The sequence below is a fragment of the Charadrius vociferus genome, unplaced genomic scaffold (assembly GCF_000708025.1).
Source record: "Charadrius vociferus isolate BGI_N301 unplaced genomic scaffold, ASM70802v2 scaffold1041, whole genome shotgun sequence".
NCBI lineage: Eukaryota > Metazoa > Chordata > Aves > Charadriiformes > Charadriidae > Charadrius > Charadrius vociferus.
In genome coordinates, this window is record NW_009646843.1 from 139,225 (window position 1) to 157,999 (window position 18,775).

The 18,775-nt window shown below is 43.8% G+C and overlaps 1 protein-coding gene across 1 annotated transcript in view; it reads left to right on the forward strand.

The window, feature by feature from the left end:
- ITK (IL2-inducible T-cell kinase) overlaps positions 1-17,682 on the forward strand; it is a 31,834-nt gene extending 14,152 nt beyond the window's left edge. The window contains exons 2-17 of the mRNA XM_009893113.1: positions 319-423; positions 3,387-3,468; positions 4,874-5,002; positions 5,661-5,701; positions 6,499-6,650; positions 7,117-7,182; positions 7,371-7,425; positions 9,727-9,806; positions 10,458-10,594; positions 11,370-11,444; positions 12,143-12,314; positions 13,020-13,236; positions 13,976-14,040; positions 14,122-14,240; positions 16,895-17,052; positions 17,611-17,682. Coding sequence (XP_009891415.1) covers positions 319-423; positions 3,387-3,468; positions 4,874-5,002; positions 5,661-5,701; positions 6,499-6,650; positions 7,117-7,182; positions 7,371-7,425; positions 9,727-9,806; positions 10,458-10,594; positions 11,370-11,444; positions 12,143-12,314; positions 13,020-13,236; positions 13,976-14,040; positions 14,122-14,240; positions 16,895-17,052; positions 17,611-17,682 — 1,725 coding nt within the window. The remainder of the gene's footprint in view (positions 1-318; positions 424-3,386; positions 3,469-4,873; positions 5,003-5,660; positions 5,702-6,498; positions 6,651-7,116; positions 7,183-7,370; positions 7,426-9,726; positions 9,807-10,457; positions 10,595-11,369; positions 11,445-12,142; positions 12,315-13,019; positions 13,237-13,975; positions 14,041-14,121; positions 14,241-16,894; positions 17,053-17,610) is intronic.
- The last annotated feature ends 1,093 nt before the right edge of the window (positions 17,683-18,775 follow it).

Consider the following 18,775-nt stretch of genomic DNA (forward strand, 5'->3'; position numbering starts at 1 on the left):
GTTTCGTTAAAAAGGCATTTCATTTTGTTGGAAGAAAAAGTAAAACCAGAATTTCAACACAAGTTTTTGACTGGTTCTCTGAGAATCCATGTGCTGAGTTGAAATATATGTATGTGTATATATCTGTGTGTATATGCAATCCAGATAGAGGTGCCATATATAAGAATGATTCTTTATACTTTTAAATGCCTTACATAATCAGTTAATTTGCTGCTGCTCCATTAAAATTAAATCTCCTGTGGACGTGATAGTCTTGTCTAATTATTCACTTAATCCACAATCATTGACATTAACCAAGTGCTTTTGTCAATCTTTTAGAAAAAAAGGACTTTGAAGGGTTCTGTGGAACTTTCCAGGATTAAATGTGTGGAAATTGTGAAAAGTGACATCATCATTCCCTGTCAGTATAAATATCCTTTCCAGGTGAGTCTGTCCATGACCATACCGATAGAGATATCACTTCAGTTTGTATTTCAATAAAATTCTCCCTCACAGTGCAGTTGTTAATGAGCCCGACACCAGTGTGAATAACAACAAAGGAAGAAAAAGCAGAGTGAGGTTTGAAATGAACTGGGAAATCAGAGTCCGAGTGTTATTACAACATCCATAAACTCTTACACTCATTGGTTTTAAACTGCAAAGGATCGTTAGATCTTCTAATCCTATCCCATGTTGAACACAATATTCAGTTATCCCACTAACTCATGTTCGGAGAAAGCCCATCTTTCACGCGGGGAATCCACCCGGGGGTTTGGCCAATTTACCTGTGGTGCAGGAACTAACTCCATTCAGTGGCCTTTGCATCAGAAACTGGTGAGTGATGTGTTAGGGAGACTATGCCAGACAAGAACAGAGAGGGCTTTTAGTGATGAGATGACTTAACGACCAAGAGGCGGACAGTGCTAGCTCTAGGATGAGCAACACGTTGTCTAGTGTTAATTATTAATATATATGGGATACATTTACATTGCCATGTAAACAGAAATGCCACAGAATATTTACTCAGTTATTGCAACACAGATTCCCTGTTTATTATGCTATTCCATGTGCTTCCATTTGTCAGAATTTTATTGCATTGGTGACAGTATTTTTCTTAATAATTACGGTGTGTGGATTTCAGTGAACACAGGCTCACCTCTGTTCACAGAGGGCTTTGACAGAGTGAATTATCTGCACTCAGACTTGCAGAAAAAAGCTAAAGATTGTGACGCATGTATACAATAGAAGTTAAAAATATAAGGAACTCTATAGAAAGAAAAAAGATAACCATAAAGCCAGGGTTTTTTTTCCCCCATTCTTGTTATCTCAAAACCAGCATCGATCTGGAGGTTTGGCTTGGTACCGTCACTCTGACAAATCATGAAGTAGCTTCTAGATTCTTCTCTAGTATCTTCATTTGAACAGTAAGATTGCATATCCACCGTGCTCTAGTCTAAGCCCTGGAAAATGTTACCTTGCAGAGATATGAGAAGGGAGAGGAAATAATTTCCCAATCTAGGTTGGGTCAGGAAACCCTCCCTCCAGCCTGGGGTGGTCCCCAGCCGGGATCATAAAAATTGTCCTGGAATATTACAAAATGTTGCTATGTTGGTGCATAACGAGCACTCAGTAAAACAGCGGCTCGGAGCGTTATGGCCTTGTTTATGGGCTTTGGGGAGCAGCAGAAGATGCTGTCATACACCACAAACGGCTCTCGATGAGCAGCCCAACAGGAAAGCTCTTAACTGGGGCTGGGTAGGAGCCGCCTGGCTCGGGGAAAGCTTGATGGGGGAACCTCAGCTGCTCTTAATTTCAGTGAACATGGACTAGAGAAGGAACAAATGTTCAGATATGTTTGTTCTGGGTCTGAATTTTCCAATCTGTAGCTCCATGCCTCCAATGCTTGTAGGAACAGCAAAACAGAGGGAAGGTAGTGGCCAGTACTGGTGGGATGGTAACAGTAGACCAGTCCTGATGGGCAGTGCTCCACTGCGGCTGTGGTAATCGCTCCTGAATTGCACATCTGAATTTTGTCCCACAGTCAGTTTTGTGGTATTTTGTAAAATGATATTGGCTGTTTTTTAAAAAAAAATATCTCAGCTGCACCCAGTTGTAAATCTTCTGTGGAACCACCAGTGGCTTGTTGGTTTTGTGTGGCTCGTCTGGCAAGCGAGCCCCGTGCAGAGGCATGAAATGAGTGGTTTTGTGCAGTTGTGCATGCTCATGGCTACGTCTTTTGGAGATCTGCTTACTGCATATTTCAAAATCTGCCTTAGATTGTCAAAACATTATACAGACATAACAATAATATCAACAGGAGTGGCTTGGAATGAGTGGGAATTATTCCTCCCCTATTTCTATTTGTTTTAAAAGAGGTTATAATTTGTCTCTCCGTAGCTTGCAAAGCAACTGAGTCACAGGGCTGTCTGTGTGTGCCTGCGAGGGCTTCAGGCCAAGAGATAGCAAATGTTTCCTGTTCTTTAAAAAATAATCAACATTGCCTCATCTACACCCCTGGAGAAACTTTAAAAAAACCCAGCCACTCTCTTGTAGAAACATCTTTTTTAAGACAGTGGTCAAAGTTTTTCAAAGCATCTGTGCATCAAAGAGACCAGATCCTGTTTGGCATTAAATTGCTGAGATAAATATTGGAAGAGGAATAGAGATTATGTGTTACATCAAATTTTAGACCCAAATGTAGTCATACGATTCAATTTCTGAGTAATTCTGGTTCTTGTGATGATTTTACTCCCTGGTCTGAAACTTCACAAATGTTCTGTTTTTCTCTTCCTCCGTTTGTTTGTCATTAAGGCCAAGTTGATGAAAACAGCATCTTGATTGCTCATTGCTCATCTGCTCCAGCTTCTGATTTCCCCTCTATAATCCCAGTGAAAGCTATTAAGAACTTTGAAGAATAATAGTAATCCAAATAAACTCCAGGGAGTTGCTTGAGATTTATACTGAAACAAGAAAAGCTAAATTTGGCTCTTAGCTCTTAAGTGAAGGTACCTTACAAGAAACTTCCAAGGAACAGAAGTCATTTCCCCAGAGATGCTTTAGAAGAATAAACTGCAGTCAGTGAGTAACGGGCTGAATCCTCTGCAGACTGAAATCGCTACGTTTCCATTGATTTCACAGGCATTTCTTAACAGCATAAAATTGATCTCAAACATTGCTTGTCTAGAATTTTTTCTTGATCAGGGCTTCTACTCTGTTTTAAATAACCAAAAGTCAGCGAAGTTAAGAGATGCTTCTGAACGGGCCCTGTTACTCTGCTTCCCCACATCATTTTGTGTGCAGTTTGTTGGTATGGGGGCTGCTATCTGTTTCCTTCAGCGGTTCCTTCGTGCCCAGACTATCTGGGATTGTCTCTAATGGCTGGCTCCCTTCTTTACTCCCTTCTCCAGATTGTCCACGATAACTACATACTCTACGTGTTTGCACCCAATCGTGAGAGCCGGCAGAGATGGGTCTTCACCCTGAAGGAAGGTAATGTGTGTCCACCTGTGCCCACCTCATTGTTGAAGTTCCTCATCCCAGACAGTTTCCTCACAAGCTATAAAGAAAACATGCAAGAGGAATCAATCTATCTCTTACATCTACGCATGCAAAGTGATAATGGGGAATGAGGTTATAAAACCAATTTGCTTGTAAATTTGGGGGTGTGTTTTCCACAGCAGTGGAACATTTGGATGTGGAATGCTTTATTTGTCTTTCTAGGATAAACTGTTAACATGTTACTGTAATTTGAGGTTTCTTATTCAGGAAGAGATGAGAATTTTTGTGCGGCTATTTTTTTCTTAGAAATAACTTTTTTCTGGGTGGAAGATTTTTCAGCTCTTATTAATAGATTTTTTTGTTTAGACGGCAACCTTATTAGAGAATTGTGATTATCAAGAAACATTTTTGCGGGTAGCTTTCATTTCCTGTTCACCTCCTGAATTGTGCTGTGGTTCGCTGCAATGATTCTGAAGCGAAGGCACAAAAACTAAACACCGCAGGCAGAAATGAAGCGTAATGCTTGACATAAGGAAGGTGTTAGTTACACGAAAATTGCACCAGGCTTCCATCATAGCTTTTTGCTACTTTATGACAGAAGCTGCTGTATTGTTCACTCTGAAAACACTGTGCCTGATTGAGATATAATTAAGTTCACGCACTTACTCTTGCAAAGAGTTATTCCCTTTCTGGAGTCCACCTGCTCTAAGCTTCTACTTCATCACCTCTTCTCGTTCAACATGTTGAGACTGTCCCCTCACTTGGACAATTTGAATAGCCTCTTGAAACAGGCCAGCAGACATTTTTTTGTTCTTTTTAGGAAAATTATTATTAGAGAGAGAGAGCGCCTGAACTTCAAAAGAAGGACCTTTAATCACTAATGCAGACATTCAAGACTGGTATTTACATGTGCAAAAATGTTCAGTGCTGGTGAATACTATCTGGTACAGCTCCTTCTGAACATCAAGCAGCAAGTGTCCGTGGCCTACATATATACACAATGTAGAGCTGTAGCCTTTCATGGGAATCATCTGTATATAGCCTGCCAGGTTTTATTTCTCTTTATGAGACCTTCCTTCTGTGGTTTTGGTGTTTATCAGTTTAAAGAGAGAGTCACTTTGGTAGGACTCTGTTCTCGCGCAGTAGAGAGGTATGGGCTCCGCCACCAGCAGGAAGGCTGCTCCTCCACATTGATGGTGGCATTCACTCCCTTCAGGAGAACGGAAAACATTAACAGAGGAGGCTGATAATATTCACCAAAGCTTGGCTTGAAAATAATAAGAAGCTTCTTTAAAGTGCAGATTATTTCCAATCAGTTATAGATGTCTTTCAAAGCTGATGTGAATGCAAATGAATTTATTTTCCCCCTCCTTTTTCTTCCCCTAACATTTTCCAGAAACCAGAAGCAACAACAGTTTGGTTTCAAAGTGTCATCCAGATTTTTGGATAGATGGCAAGTGGAGATGCTGTGCTCAGACAGAGAAGATGGCAGCTGGCTGTGTGGAGTATGACCCCACCAAAAATGGTATGGGATTTGTTAAGACCATCCTGACCTTGAAAATATTTATTCCTAGCAAAAGTAAAAGACAGAATCTGTCTTGTACAGAACATCAAAGAATATTGCATTACATTTCCATCAAGAGACATGTAGCTGGTTTCTTGGGATATTCTGACTCATCTTTTACTGTATATGGCATTATTTGTTTTGAATTAACATTCTCCTCTGTGCGATGCTTGGTGCTGTCTTTGGAATGAGATGGAGAACTAAGAACTTGATCAGCTGTTGTTAGTCAATAAGCCATAACAGCTTTCTTGAGATATATGCATTCAACCGTGTGTGCCCTATTTTCTCCTAACCCTATTTCCTCTGTGGTTTCAACGCCCAAGCATAATTTTTATTTTGTCTCCTGAAAAACAATATAAGCAGTCAATCATTATTCACGCAAGACACTTTTCCCTTGTATCTGGGTGATTCCTTAAGTAACCTGTCCCCCAGTTTCAAACCCATGCTGTGTGGCTGACAGTCACTGTGTAGGCACAGGCTGGTGGCACATCTTGCTCTAAAAGACCCAGGCTTGCTACTCACTGGTTTTCCATCACCTTCATCAATTCATTACCGGGATGGTTTCTCCCCTGGTTTTGTCCAGATCTACTTCAAATTATCTTTCTTTATTTCATTTCAGCCTCAAAGAAGCCTCTTCCTCCCACTCCTGAAGATAACTGGGTGAGTGCGTCAGTGCCCTTAGTGCCCTGTGTATTTAAGTAGCAGCACTGAAAATATCCTCATTAAGGTTCACCTCAGTTCAGTGACCTGGAATATCCCCTGTGTTAACATTCCCTGGGCTTTTCTCTTATCTTTCCATGTTTTTTTCATAAGCTATATATCAGCAGCATCCCACTAGAGTTAGGTTCAGTCCTGCAAAGGCAGCTTGGTTTCACAAATAGCTTTCTAATGATGAGTGGAGCTTCAGCTGGCGGGGGGGAAGAGGGGGAGCCACTCTACTGGAAGGGAAACTGGGATATGAGAAAAGCTGCTGTGAAGAGGAACAAAGTGATTTCCCAAAACCATTTGTGGATAAAATGTCATTGGCTTAATTAATAAGAAGGGAGAAGCAGGGTGGTTGTTTGGGCTAGGTGTCTTACTGGAGGGCAGCAGGGCGTTGGGACAGTCCCTGTAGGGCCCTACAGATTTAGGAGATTTATCACCGGAGGCTTTTAAGAGGAGTGTAGGAAACATCTGTGAAGCACAGATCAGACAGAGGTAATCCTTCCCTAAGAAGGAGTAAATAACTATTTTCTGTGCAACTGAATTTTTTATATGAAATTCATTGTTTAAAAGTGCTAAAAATTCTCATGTTGCCACCGTACCCCACTAGACCCCCTGGGGTGCTTTCCTAGCTTTGAGGCATTTGAACCCAGAGGACACCAGCGCTGCCAGAGAAATATCAGTTTAGAGAGCATGCCATGGGTTTTTATGAATATGAATATGAGTATGATGAGCCTTTTGCCTAATTTGTGCAGAAATTGTTGCTAGATCCAAAGGAAGCCGTAGTCATGGCCATATATGACTATGAAGCCCAGAATCCGCAGGAGCTGACGTTACAATATAATGAGGAATATTATGTGATTGACAGCTCTGAGGAACATTGGTGGCTGATTCAAGATAAGAACGGGTAAGTCCCTTTTCAATAGCCAATTTACAAATAATTTCTAAATCAAATTTGTTCTTCCATTAACATATATGCTGGCATCTAGTATAACTTCTGCGAAGCATCCTCTGATATACAGGAAAAAAGTGAGGGAAGGTTATTTATGGTAACTTTCTTGCCTTTGATGTTGCTTGTATTCAGGCAGATGAAGAAAAGGATCTGAAAGTTAATTTTAAAAAATAAACAGTCCTTAGCTCAGGCTTATATTCACTGTCATACACGTAGGGGGGAAAAAAATGTGAAAACTGTGAAACCCTCCAAGTTTTGGAATGCAATCATTTGTTTCCTTGTATGTTTCCTATGTACTAAATACATAACAACCAGCATGTCTCTCATGCAAAGAGCAAGCAAATCTTTCAGGGCTGACTCCCACAGATGCAGAGAAAATCCTGTCTGTCTAGCGCGCTCACACCGTGTCGCATTTTAACAGGCATGAAGGCTACGTGCCAAGTAGCTACCTGGCGGAAAAATCACCCGAGAATCTGCAAATATATGAGTAAGTTGTGCCTCTGTTTTTCTTGTACCTCTAAGTGCCCTGGATTTGTTATAGAGGCTGCAAGCCTCGAATGTCCCTACGCCACATAATGTGTCATCGCTAGCACTGAGGACACTCAATTCAGAGGCTTTTCAGCAGAAACTTTAACAGCCTCAAAACGCTGACTCGGAGTCTTTTGATGTTTTCAGATGGTACAATAAGAACATCAGCAGAAGCAAAGCAGAAACACTCCTTAAGGATGAGGTAAACCAGTGTTACGTGTGGGGCGGGTGGGCAATAATAATTAATTAATGACAAATAAGGAGAAGCCTGTGGGGGCTCCTTTGTGTAGGAGAGAGCTTGAACCCCGTGTTCCTGCTGTGTTGCTGTCCTTGGCTGTTCTTAGTGTGCGATGCAAGATAAAGGAGCACTAGCAACCCCCCTCGCTCTCACGGCAGCTGAGTGTGGGCAGAGGGCTGTGCCATCCTTCTTCGGTCAAACGCACCCAATAACTGGGGCTGATGGAAAACTCTGTTTCAGAACACTGTGTTGACTGAAAACTGTGATTTTAGCTCATCTTCTCCATCTCTGCAGGAGGCCTGTGGGTGCCAGTAGTTCTCTGAAAATCTAACCAATCTCGTGCTGAAATATTTTGGGTGAAAGCCAAAAGTAGGGGTTTGTGTTCTCTTTTTTGTTTTAGTTTTGTGTATGTACGTGTGTGCATGTGAGCACGCATTTTTAATTTTTCAGTTGAGCCAGAGTTTTCCAGTGAAGACTGTAGTGAAAATAAAAAGAATAAGCTGCTTGTTCAAATTTTCCACGCAGACACAACCTCGTTTTTTAAATCAGCTCTTATACTAACAGGAGACCTGAATAAAGTGTTGTTTCTTGGAATGATAGTATTTTATGGAAATAAAAGCATTTTTGTGCGGTTTTAAAAAAATCTTTTAGTTCCTATAAACTCCTACGGGATGTGTCCACACATGGTTTAGTGATCTTATTTTTCCTTCTGGTCCGACCAGTGCAACTTTTCTGGAGCAACTACCCCCCATGTGGCTGCAGAGCCTTCTGGTTCAAAACCTCACAGCCCCCACAGCTCCTCCCAAACATGTGGCCAAGCTTGTGAGTGATCTTTGGGCAGGTTTGCTGTCAAGTGAGATGGAAGGGCAAGAACAGTGCTTAAAATAACTCCGGCAGGATGCTGTCTCCAATACTTCCCTACATGTGCAAGCAACCCCACGCCTGCCGGGGAGCTCAGCCCTAACGCCCTCACTGTGCATGATGTAGATGCTTCTACAGCAGCACCTGGAGACCGTTTTGTAGAGCTTCCCTGTGCTCGATATTGTATAGTGTAGATACGGTAGATGTTGTGCAGACCCCCATCGAAGAGACGACCCCGGAAGGTTTGTAGCTCAGTGGCCCAGTCCCACCTGGGCAGAGCTGCACCCTGAAGGTCACCAGTTGGTACTCAGGGGATGCAGCAGCAGTCTTGGCCCTTGCGTTCACCTGGAGCTAAATCAACCCGCTGGGGAGGTGGGAAGGAGGCCACGGAAGGGTGCACTTGTGGATTAGGTTGGCACCAGGTGTGGGTGGGTAGAGGACATATGAAATGGAATCTGCCATGTAAAGCAAAGGAGGGAACAAAATAATAAGGCCCTTTGGATGACAGATGAAAAGCATCTTTATCTGCAAACAGAAGAAAAATGTGGGGTTTATTCTCAATATATAGATCAGTGCAGCACATTATGTCCAAACTGTTATGCTAAATCTTCTCCTCTGCCATCTGATCCATTAGTGCTTGGCCCTGCAGGATCATGGCCTACGATACATTTTAGCACTCAGATGAGCAGAAAACAATTACAGTGAAAAATTAAAAAGGACAATTGTTCTGTGAGTGCCAGAGTGGAGGAAGCCTGCTTTCCTACACATTTATGTTTAGAGACTGGGTGACTGGGTACCTGTGAAAGGGCAGGATCTTGTCCAAGCTTTTCCCATCTGTGGTACATTGATAAATTATCTTTCATACAATCCCGTATGGAGTCTCTGGAGTTCAATAAATTGTAATCTTGTTCTGTAGCTGCTCTCTCGATGGAGGGCACTCAAAGGGGTTTGCCTTTCCAGTCGGCTGCCCATTTCATTGTACTTGTTGGAAATTGATACCACCAGTATTCTGCCAGATAGGGTTGAAAGCAATCAATGGGTTCAAAATTTCTAGAGGAGAGGCTTAGAGGGACGGAGAGACACATACACGTGTGCCTGCGCCCACACATACTCAGCACGAGAGCATAGGTCTCATTTCCTCAGGAAACTGAGCTAAAAATACATAGCGCCCAAGAGAGACCAGCTGGGCGTACCTGCAGGCCCTGGGCAGCCATCAGAGCTGTTCATGGAACACACCAAGCGCTGTCAGCTGGCTGGTGGCTCGGTTTTTTCCTACATGTTTAGCACATCCTCGTGACTGAGCAGTAGACAGGGCTGAAACGAGCAGAGATTTGCCCCGAGCCCACTTCTTTTTTTTTCCCATTATGTCTCTAACCAGTTTTCTCTCCTTTGCTCCAATTCCAGGGTAGGGAAGGTGCCTTCATGGTGAGAGACTCGAGGCAGCCTGGCATGTACACAGTCTCTGTTTTCACCAAAGCATTAAGGTACAGCTGAGCTCAGCAGCTTTTCGCATCAATTACAACAATGAAATGGCTTCTGTGAGAGTGTAATCTCTGTAGTTGTTTTGGCATTATAAAGAGAGAGCAGAAGGCTCATGAAAATGATAGAGGAAAACACTTCCAAAAAAGGCAGAAGAGTTAGCTGCCATTCGCAAAGTGTATTAAAGGCTCCACTTCTCCCTGCATCTAAATATATGCCTATAAATAGTCCCTTAGACATCACTGGGTTGTAATTTTGATGAAATCATTGCCCCTAAGCCGAAATGTTGTTAGGATCAACATGGACTATATGCGGGACTCATCAGAGGTGGGTAATACAAGACTAGTGAAAGGGTTTCAGTGATGGGGCAGAAAGTTTTGTTTCAGAAAGAAGAGGCAGAGAAACTCAGTACTCAACCTGCTCTTACCGGGAAACCTCAGCCTTTCTAGAGATGAGACCATCTATGAGTGAGAGGGAGAACATACAAGTACACAGCTTTCATTCACAATTGCAGCTAACTCCTTGCTCCTCTCCCATTCATTTGGCATAAGGAAGCTTCTCCCATTTGCTTGCTTGCTCCTCTGCCACTTATTCCTCAAACTCCTGTCTTTTGGCTGCAATTTAGTTTTCATCAGAGAAAACCTCATCTTTTTCAGCACGGATAACAATCCCGTTATAAAGCATTATCACATCAATGAGACAACAGACTTTCCCAAGCGATATTACTTGGCGGAAAAGCATGTGTTTGACTGCATCCCTGAACTCATTAACTACCACCAGCACAATGCAGCAGGTGAGTGAAGGCTGCTGCTGACGGGGGAAGCTGCTGGTTTACCATGCATCCAGGTGACTGTTTTGAATGAAGGAAGGCTCCTGAGTCCTCTGTCCTTACAATGAAATTTTAAATGGCATCACCTTTTCTTCCACTTATCCTGGAACTTTGATGGCAGGAAGATGGTGGTCTCAGGCCAGCTTCCAGCATGACATCTTCATGGTCCTTCTAAGACTGATGTGACCAACACAGATGCCGTAATGACATACTATAGAGAGCCCTCTCATTCCTGGGAGTCTGTGGGCTGTGTCACCACTGCCAGACCAAGCTATCTGTTGCGGTTACACTGCAGGGCCTTCTTGCCCAGGAGGTGATACCTCCCTGCATCTTGATTTGACACAAAGTTCAGGACATGGCCACGATCCATAACCAGACATGGGAGTCACCAAAGACTCCCATTCCTACAGTCCAGGAGTCCCAAGGGAAACCCTGGGCTTCAAAAATACCCTACAAATAAAAGATACAATTTGGAATTTTATCAGACTTAATAGACACTCATAGCTCACATTCGCTGACAGAGTGAAAGTGGGAAATAAACTAAAACTGCTGAGAATTGGCTTCCTTTGAGCAGGCAGGAAATCGCAGTCTGAAAAGAGGTTCAGCTGCCCTCAAGTGGAGCTGAGAACTCGGTACAATAAATCTGCTTCCAGTATCCAGACTCCCTTCTGGGGTAGTGACAGCCGCAGTTCCCATGACTGTGACAATAACTAGAACCCATCTTTCCTCCATTATTCAGGTCTCGTCACTCGTTTGCGGTATGCAGTCTCTTCTTGGAGAAAAAAGGCCCCGATCACTGCAGGACTGAGCTACGGTATGGAGTTACTCTTGACCATATGGGAATCACACTCCTTCCTGGTTAGCTGCGTGATCCTGAATATCCCCATGGATACTGATGCATATTCATATGACTATAGCCACAATAAATAGCTTTCTTCAGATCTTTACACTGCACCATTCACGGGATTATCATCTTTGTCATTGATAACTGAATGATAACTGATCATGCAATGACTTGAGGAAGGGGATGAGAACCCCAGGGTCTCAAAGAAGTCAATATTAAATAGTGAAATGAATGCTGAACAGAGGTGATGGGAGTGGGAGTATAGCATAATGTGATGAAAGATGAGACCCTCCTGAAAGATGCCTCTATTTGCATATAGTTGTCTACAGAATTTTGCTGGTATCGTCTTTATTGTAATTCTCGGAGACATCAAAGAAACTCAAAACCATGTTGTGCTCGGTAGTGCATATATGCATGACAGAAACAATCCTCCCTGAAGAACTGGATAGACAAGAAATATGGGGAAAGAAAGGGGATGTTGTTGTTCCTCTTCTTGAACATGATCTGCAGCATGGACTAGTCAAATGGGATACCAAAGATCAGACAGAAAATGTGAGGGAGAGCCGGAAAGACTCACCCTGAGTCCTGTCTGAGTGTTTAACCCATAAAAGCTTTTTGTTTGACATTTTACTGCTAGATCCTCACTCTTTCTCCCTTACAATCAACAGGAAAATTGGTCATCAACCCCTCTGAGCTCACTCGTGTACAGGAAATTGGCAGTGGTCAGTTTGGAGTGGTCTACCTTGGCTACTTGCTGGAGAAGACAAAAGTAGCCATAAAGACCATTCGTGAAGGAGCAATGTCTGAAGAAGATTTCATTGAAGAAGCTAAAGTCTTGATGTAAGTAGTAGATTCACCAAGACAATCAGATCCTGGAGGATTCACAAGACTGAACCGAAGTGTTGTGATAATGTTCAGGAATATGAATGGGGAATTTAAACTTGGGTTATTTACTATGTACCTAAGAAGAGAGACTGGTGAGCTCCAGGCGTCACAAAGGCAGACAATACAAAGTGTAGCTGAATTACTGTGCTGGTATGTCTATCAATATCCAGAATGGTCTTCCAGATTTTTGCTGTTCTGGAAAGCAGGTTTAATTGATGGTGTGTTGTGGAGAGTGGAGCAGTTTTTTGTCAGAAATAATAAGATGGAGAAATCTCATAAAATTTGAGGGATTTTTACTGAAAAACCGTACCTGCACAATTATTTTGCTTTGCACAGCTGAAGACATTTCTCCTTGGTTTTATTTGCTTTGTATTTTTTATATTTCAACCCCTTTAAAGTAGACAGAAATTGAATTTTTTGTTTGTTTGTTTGTCTGGTTGGATGATTTTCCATGCAGAAAAGTCTTTAGGTGACCATTACCATTAAAGAGGGGTGATACTTAGTGCTACTTGGCCTGGTCTACACATTTTCTTCTTTCTGCTTTCATAGTCAGCCTTTGCAGAAAGAGGGGTGCAGACATGTATAACACACTTGCTGTAAGGATGAAAGGCACGGAGCCTATTTCAGCCTCTTTTTCTACCTTCCCTCCCCATCCCACAGGAAGCTGTCTCACCCCAAGCTAGTCCAGCTTTATGGCGTGTGCTTTGAGAATGCTCCCATTTGCCTGGTATTTGAGTTCATGGAGAACGGCTGCTTGTCTGACTACCTCAGGAGCCAGCGGGGTAGTTTTTCAAAGGAAACCCTGCTGGGGATGTGCCAAGATGTGTGTGAAGGAATGGCTTATCTGGAACAAAACTCTGTCATCCACAGAGATCTGGTATGTTGGTCCCGGGCAGATTTTCCCTCTGCTCCAGCTGGGCTTTTCCCTGTGCTTTCTCCCTTCCTTAATTTCAGCTTTCACACTCCTCCTGTCTATCCGTTGACAGGGGATCCAGTATCATCCCATATTGCAGAAGCAGCATCAATACTGTAGGGGAAAAAAAGCATCCCCCGGAGCGCTGATTAATCTATTTCCCTTCATTGTGTTTGAGAGAGAAGAAATGAGGACATAAAGTTTGTCTCTTTCTGAGAGGGCTCTTTTGCCCCCTGAGAGCCCGAGCTCCCACAGTTCCCCGGGACTGACCACTCTTTGTGTCTAAAATCAGTGAAGATGTCAAAAAGACCTGTTTTAACATATGCACAAATGTGCATTGCTGATAAAATACTTTTAAGTACGTGGTGTTCAATCAGTCTGCATGGGGTACTGCTGCTGTTTCGTCAGGGGAGCAAGGGCTGTGGGTAGCTTTGGATATTTTAGGGTCTTTCTCTGCCCTTTCTGGGCAACAAGGGCCTGCAAGTCAGACTGATGGCTGAACAGCTTTCTTGGCAACAGGCACACGCTGGCTGTAAAACATACAGAAAGCATGAGAGTCTCTAGTTTTTACCCTCTTTGTATGGTACGATGTCACTTTGATTCTTGTTTTTTTAAGCACTGTCTGCTCTGCCAGGAGCAAAAAGAAAGACTGTGGAAGTCTTTCAGCTCTGACGTTCTGCCTTTGCACCTTCTTTTCTTGCAGGCCGCTAGGAACTGCCTGGTGGGGGAATCACACGTGGTCAAAGTGTCTGACTTCGGGATGTCAAGGTAATGCCACCGAGGCTGCGCACGCTCCCTGCGGGGCTGTCACAGGATGGGGGTCACTCAGCACGCTCCCTTCTTTTCCAGGATTGTCCTCGACGATCAGTATACCAGCTCCACGGGGACCAAGTTTCCAGTCAAGTGGTCTGCTCCAGAGGTTTTCTCCTACAGCCACTACAGCACCAAATCTGACGTTTGGTCATTTGGTAAGAATTAATTGTCAGAATGGAAAAAAAAAAAAATCTGCAAACACCGGCTCAATCCTCAAGTAAACTCTCCTAAACACCACATCTTCTGGGCCCCAGGGGTGCTTTGCCTGAGTAATGGCTTAGGAAAGCAAGCCTAAGTCATTTCAGTGAAAGAAAGAAAAGAACGGCAGACTACCTAAACACTTTGGAACACTGCAAACACTGCCAACAATGTATTATACCTATGCAATGTTATATACTACCAAATAATGAACCTGGTTTAATGGTGATATAGCAGGAGTGTCCAAGAAAAGGTTGGAGAGTCACTGACAAGATTATATAAGGAAAGCAAAGGAAAGATATTTAGGTGCTCCCATCTCTCTGCATGTCAGTCCCAGGCACCGATGCTTCCCTCAAACCCTCTGTCTTTCCAAATTTGCTCTGCTGACTCTGTTTGCTCTATGCCAATCTGAAAATATTGTTTCACTGCTCACATTTTCTCGCCTCGTTTCCTGCTCCCCAGTGCATTGTTTTACGATTTGCGTCTGTTCTCTGCTCTCCCTTCTGGACCCTCCTAGATAAGAAAGCTGTTGTATATTTTTTTCCCCAAAGTCGTCGGCACTGGAGATAACAAAGGCTATCCCCTGGCCGCTCGCTCTGGCACACTGATGTATCTGGCCCATCTCCAGCTAACATGCAAATCGCGGTACTGCAGAATGAATCGGTGCAGTGTGCTGTGCACAGCACACAGTCAATGGGGTGCCACTCAGCTCCAGGCCTAGCAGTAAATAATGCGGGATTATAACCTTTGCTAGTCTGCCCTTGCGAATTCGGTGCCTCCCTCTCCCTTTACTGTGCTGTGGAGCTGAGGCTGGTTGAAGTAGTGCATTCCTGTGGCGGGTTATGAGGAGCGCGGTGGGAGCTGAGTGCTCAGACCCCCCCAACAGCCTTCAAGAACCCATCCCCGAGAAGCTTCAGAGAGCACCATTCCTCTTTCCGTGTCCCCTGGCACGTGGAGGAGGCTGTCAGCACTCACCACGTAATACCAAGGGACAACATTTGCCAGTGGAGCCGTCTCCGACACCTCACAGCAGAGTGGCAGTGACACGGGGAGAGATGCTACTTTGGGAAGAATGTTCTTCAGCTTCACAAATGGGAAACTGGACTGTACACTGAGAGCCAGATGCTTCCCAAAAGGGTGCTCTGTTTGATTCGCAGTGAAGGCAAGGCTGGTGGAGTTGGCTCACTCCAGTTTCAGGGCTGAATGAAATACCGGTGAGCTTTGTTTGCGTTGGTCAGTCCTTCTTTGTGAAATGCGCAGACGGCAGTGTTGTACATCTGTCAGACTTGTTATCTCCCCATCCAGTGGGGTTTGCATAAGAGGATTCCTCTGTCGTGTCATGGTCTCATGACTGTGAGAAGCTTTCTGCTCTGCTACTCTGCAGCCCATTCATCTCTTCTGCCAGGCCTGCGCTCCTGCTGCGCCCAGGAGAACAAAAAGGGTGTGAGAAATTCCCAGTGCGGGAATCTGCACACTGGGGGAGTACAGCTGCTTTGCTTATTCTTCATTAGAGCCGGCATCGTTGGTGAGGAGCAGCAATCTCTATGCATTTGGAGAATTCACAGCTGGAAAGCAGGCATTATTCAGCAAAGTCAACTATGGAGTTACACAACTTTATTTCAGATCAGTCTATCTATCTGTCTCCCTTTTCTAATACAATATGAACACAGTTTACCAAGTCAGTCATATTAGGTGACCAAAGAAATTAACCCTAACAATAACACAGGTGTCTTGCGTTCACTCCATTTGCAGAGCCTCTCTGATCTGGTGGGCAACCGCATCACATTCCTTTGTGATGTCCTTTTTCATTGTCTTTGCCTGGCTCTCTTCCACCACACCAGAGAAGCGTGAGTTTCTGGACTGCTCTGAACAGTTATCATAGAAAAACATTTGACTGCTTAGGAAAAGAGGAAAAATGTGCTGCAATGCTTTGAAATTCCCCTGCCACTGCATGTGAATTCATCCCAGTGAATCACACCACCTGGGATGTTTTGCAGGTGGGGAGTTCCCAGTACTGAGGCTAAGGCGACTAACAGGAATGGAGCAGTTCACATTGCTTTCTTGCTCCTCAACAAAATAGATTCTAGTGTAGGACACACTGCAGGCAGGAACATCAGTGACATGTCTCTTGTATGTGCTTAACTGGAAGCAAAAATAAACTGAATCAGTGACAAAAAGCGGTCTCTCTTTCCCAGATTACACATCTGGATGGAGTCCATGCACAAGCATTCCCTCTTCTTCACAGTTTGGGAGAAGACATATGACACTGCTCTGCTTTCTGACAAGTAACACACTTAGACTTCATGGGGAAAGACATCCCTGTCATGCTTGACTATCACAAAGTAGGACGCAGAGAAGTCAAACTTGCAGTGACCGAACTGGTACTTCCACACAGTCCAGTGCCCAGAAGAGATCCCAGTTGGCATCCTCAAACTGTACAGCTGTGTGAGGGCCCGATTTTTCAGATATGTACTGAGAATCCGAGTGAAAATGCTTTTCCAAGTAACAGACACCAATGTTGAGCTGCAAAGAAGAGCAGATGGAAGGTGGCCGTGGGCCTGCTGAGGATTTTACTTGCTTCTTTGTGATTTTTCTCATTTGTTTGCTGTAGGAGTGCTGATGTGGGAGGTCTTCAGTGAAGGTAAAATCCCCTATGAGAATCGCACCAATGGAGAAGTGGTAGAAGAAATCAATGCAGGATTTCGGCTCTACAAACCCAAGCTGGCCTCCAAGGCGATTTATGAGGTCATGAGCCACTGCTGGAGGATGGTTAGTATCATAATGGGAGAGCCCTCTTTCCCAAAGACAAGACCTCTCTTTCAATTTCCCTTGGCTTTTAGGAGGAGAGAGAGGTATACACTTCACATGCTAACACAACATAAAATCCTGGAGGTGAAGCACTCTGTAGCTTTCATCTGTGCTAGCAAGCAAACTCAGGGCTCTCTGCCTTTTATTTAAGCTGCTGTTTCTAGAGAGTGTGTTGACTTCACTGAGAAGTCTATGTAGTGCACCTAACTCAAGTTAATTCAACAGTTTGCTTCCTAAGAAAGCTGCGGATCTGTGGGGCTGAGTTTTTATAGTGATGGTTAAAAACTACAGCCAAGCCATTGCAAGGTACTTGGTGTCCACTACGCAAAATTCACTGCTAGCAGAAAAGAAGCATTGATTGCACAGAAGGAAACTCATTCTTCTGTTGGCATTTTCTCTATAACAATAGATTGTATTTTTGTTAGTACTCAGTTTCTTCACAAGGTTTTCCTTCCTAACTTTGCCATTCCTCTCAAGCTGGCATTAATGTTCTTCCTCTCTCTTCTCTCCCTCGCTCAGAGGAAAGATGACCGTCCATCCTTTTCTGTTCTGCTGTATCAGCTGAGTGAAATCTCTGAGTTTGACCTGTAATCATGGCACCGGCCGCTAAGCAAAGCTAAGAGAGTCCTGAGAAGGCCGATGGCTGGATTTTCCCCACACAAAGCATTAACAGGAATCCTCTCATCGTAGACACTTGCCGTATGCCTGGGGAGAAGGAGAGGGCAGAGGCTGGTACTTCCAGACAGACAAGATATCCCCAGGTCTTCCAGAGCCTAGACACACATAGGCTTTGGTTTGGCCAAGAATGTGGTTTGCAGCTTACAAGCAGAACCAGCAATTGAGCACAGTCCTGAACCACACCATGCAGCAAGTGTATTTCTCCTGAAGATACAGCCTCAAAACGAAGAGATCTGACATTGCTATTCCAGTTCTGTGAACTCCCAAATTAAGGTTTTCCTCGGGGAAAAAAACCCTGTCTTTGACTGAGGAGGAACGTTTCGACATTTCCATGGCTCTGTAATTCAGCGTGGGCTGGACCTGAAAGCTCTGAACAGGAATAAGCCTGGGACATGGGGGAACAGGCTGGATTTAGTGATTGCATTTCTGATGGTCGTATTTCAAGGTGGTTTTGTTCTCCTTTTGCATGATTTTCTTTGAAACTGTGGTGTACCAAGAACAGGATTCTGGTACCTGGTAAGCTGATGAGAGGTGTGTGTGAATTTGTAAGGAAGGAACAGAAAAAGCAACGTGTTGAAGTCTTGAAATTCTTTCAAATTGCATTGTATAGTGAGTGGGAAAACGGGACTCTGATGCAAATGGAGACATTCTTGGAGGGGGGGGTCAAAGCTGAAAGTTTGTATTAGTTTTTTCTTCAGTCTTTCTATATCAGAAGATAAATATATGATCTCCGTCCAATTTCTTTGAACTGAGTAGGGAGGACCGAGCAGTGCAGAGTGCTGTGTGTCTCCAGTGCAGGACAAGACAGGATCCCAGGACCCAGTTATCTGTGAAAGGCACAGAAACCTACTCCTGAACTCGTGTGTTTGGAAGGAAGGAGCCAGAGGACTCAGAGGGGCAGCCATGAGGAGAAAACATGCAGAGTATGCACTCAGTGCACCAGGGTTAATGAGAAGAGTTTTCTCCTACCTCAAAGAGTAACTGAATCATCACAAGTAAAGACGAC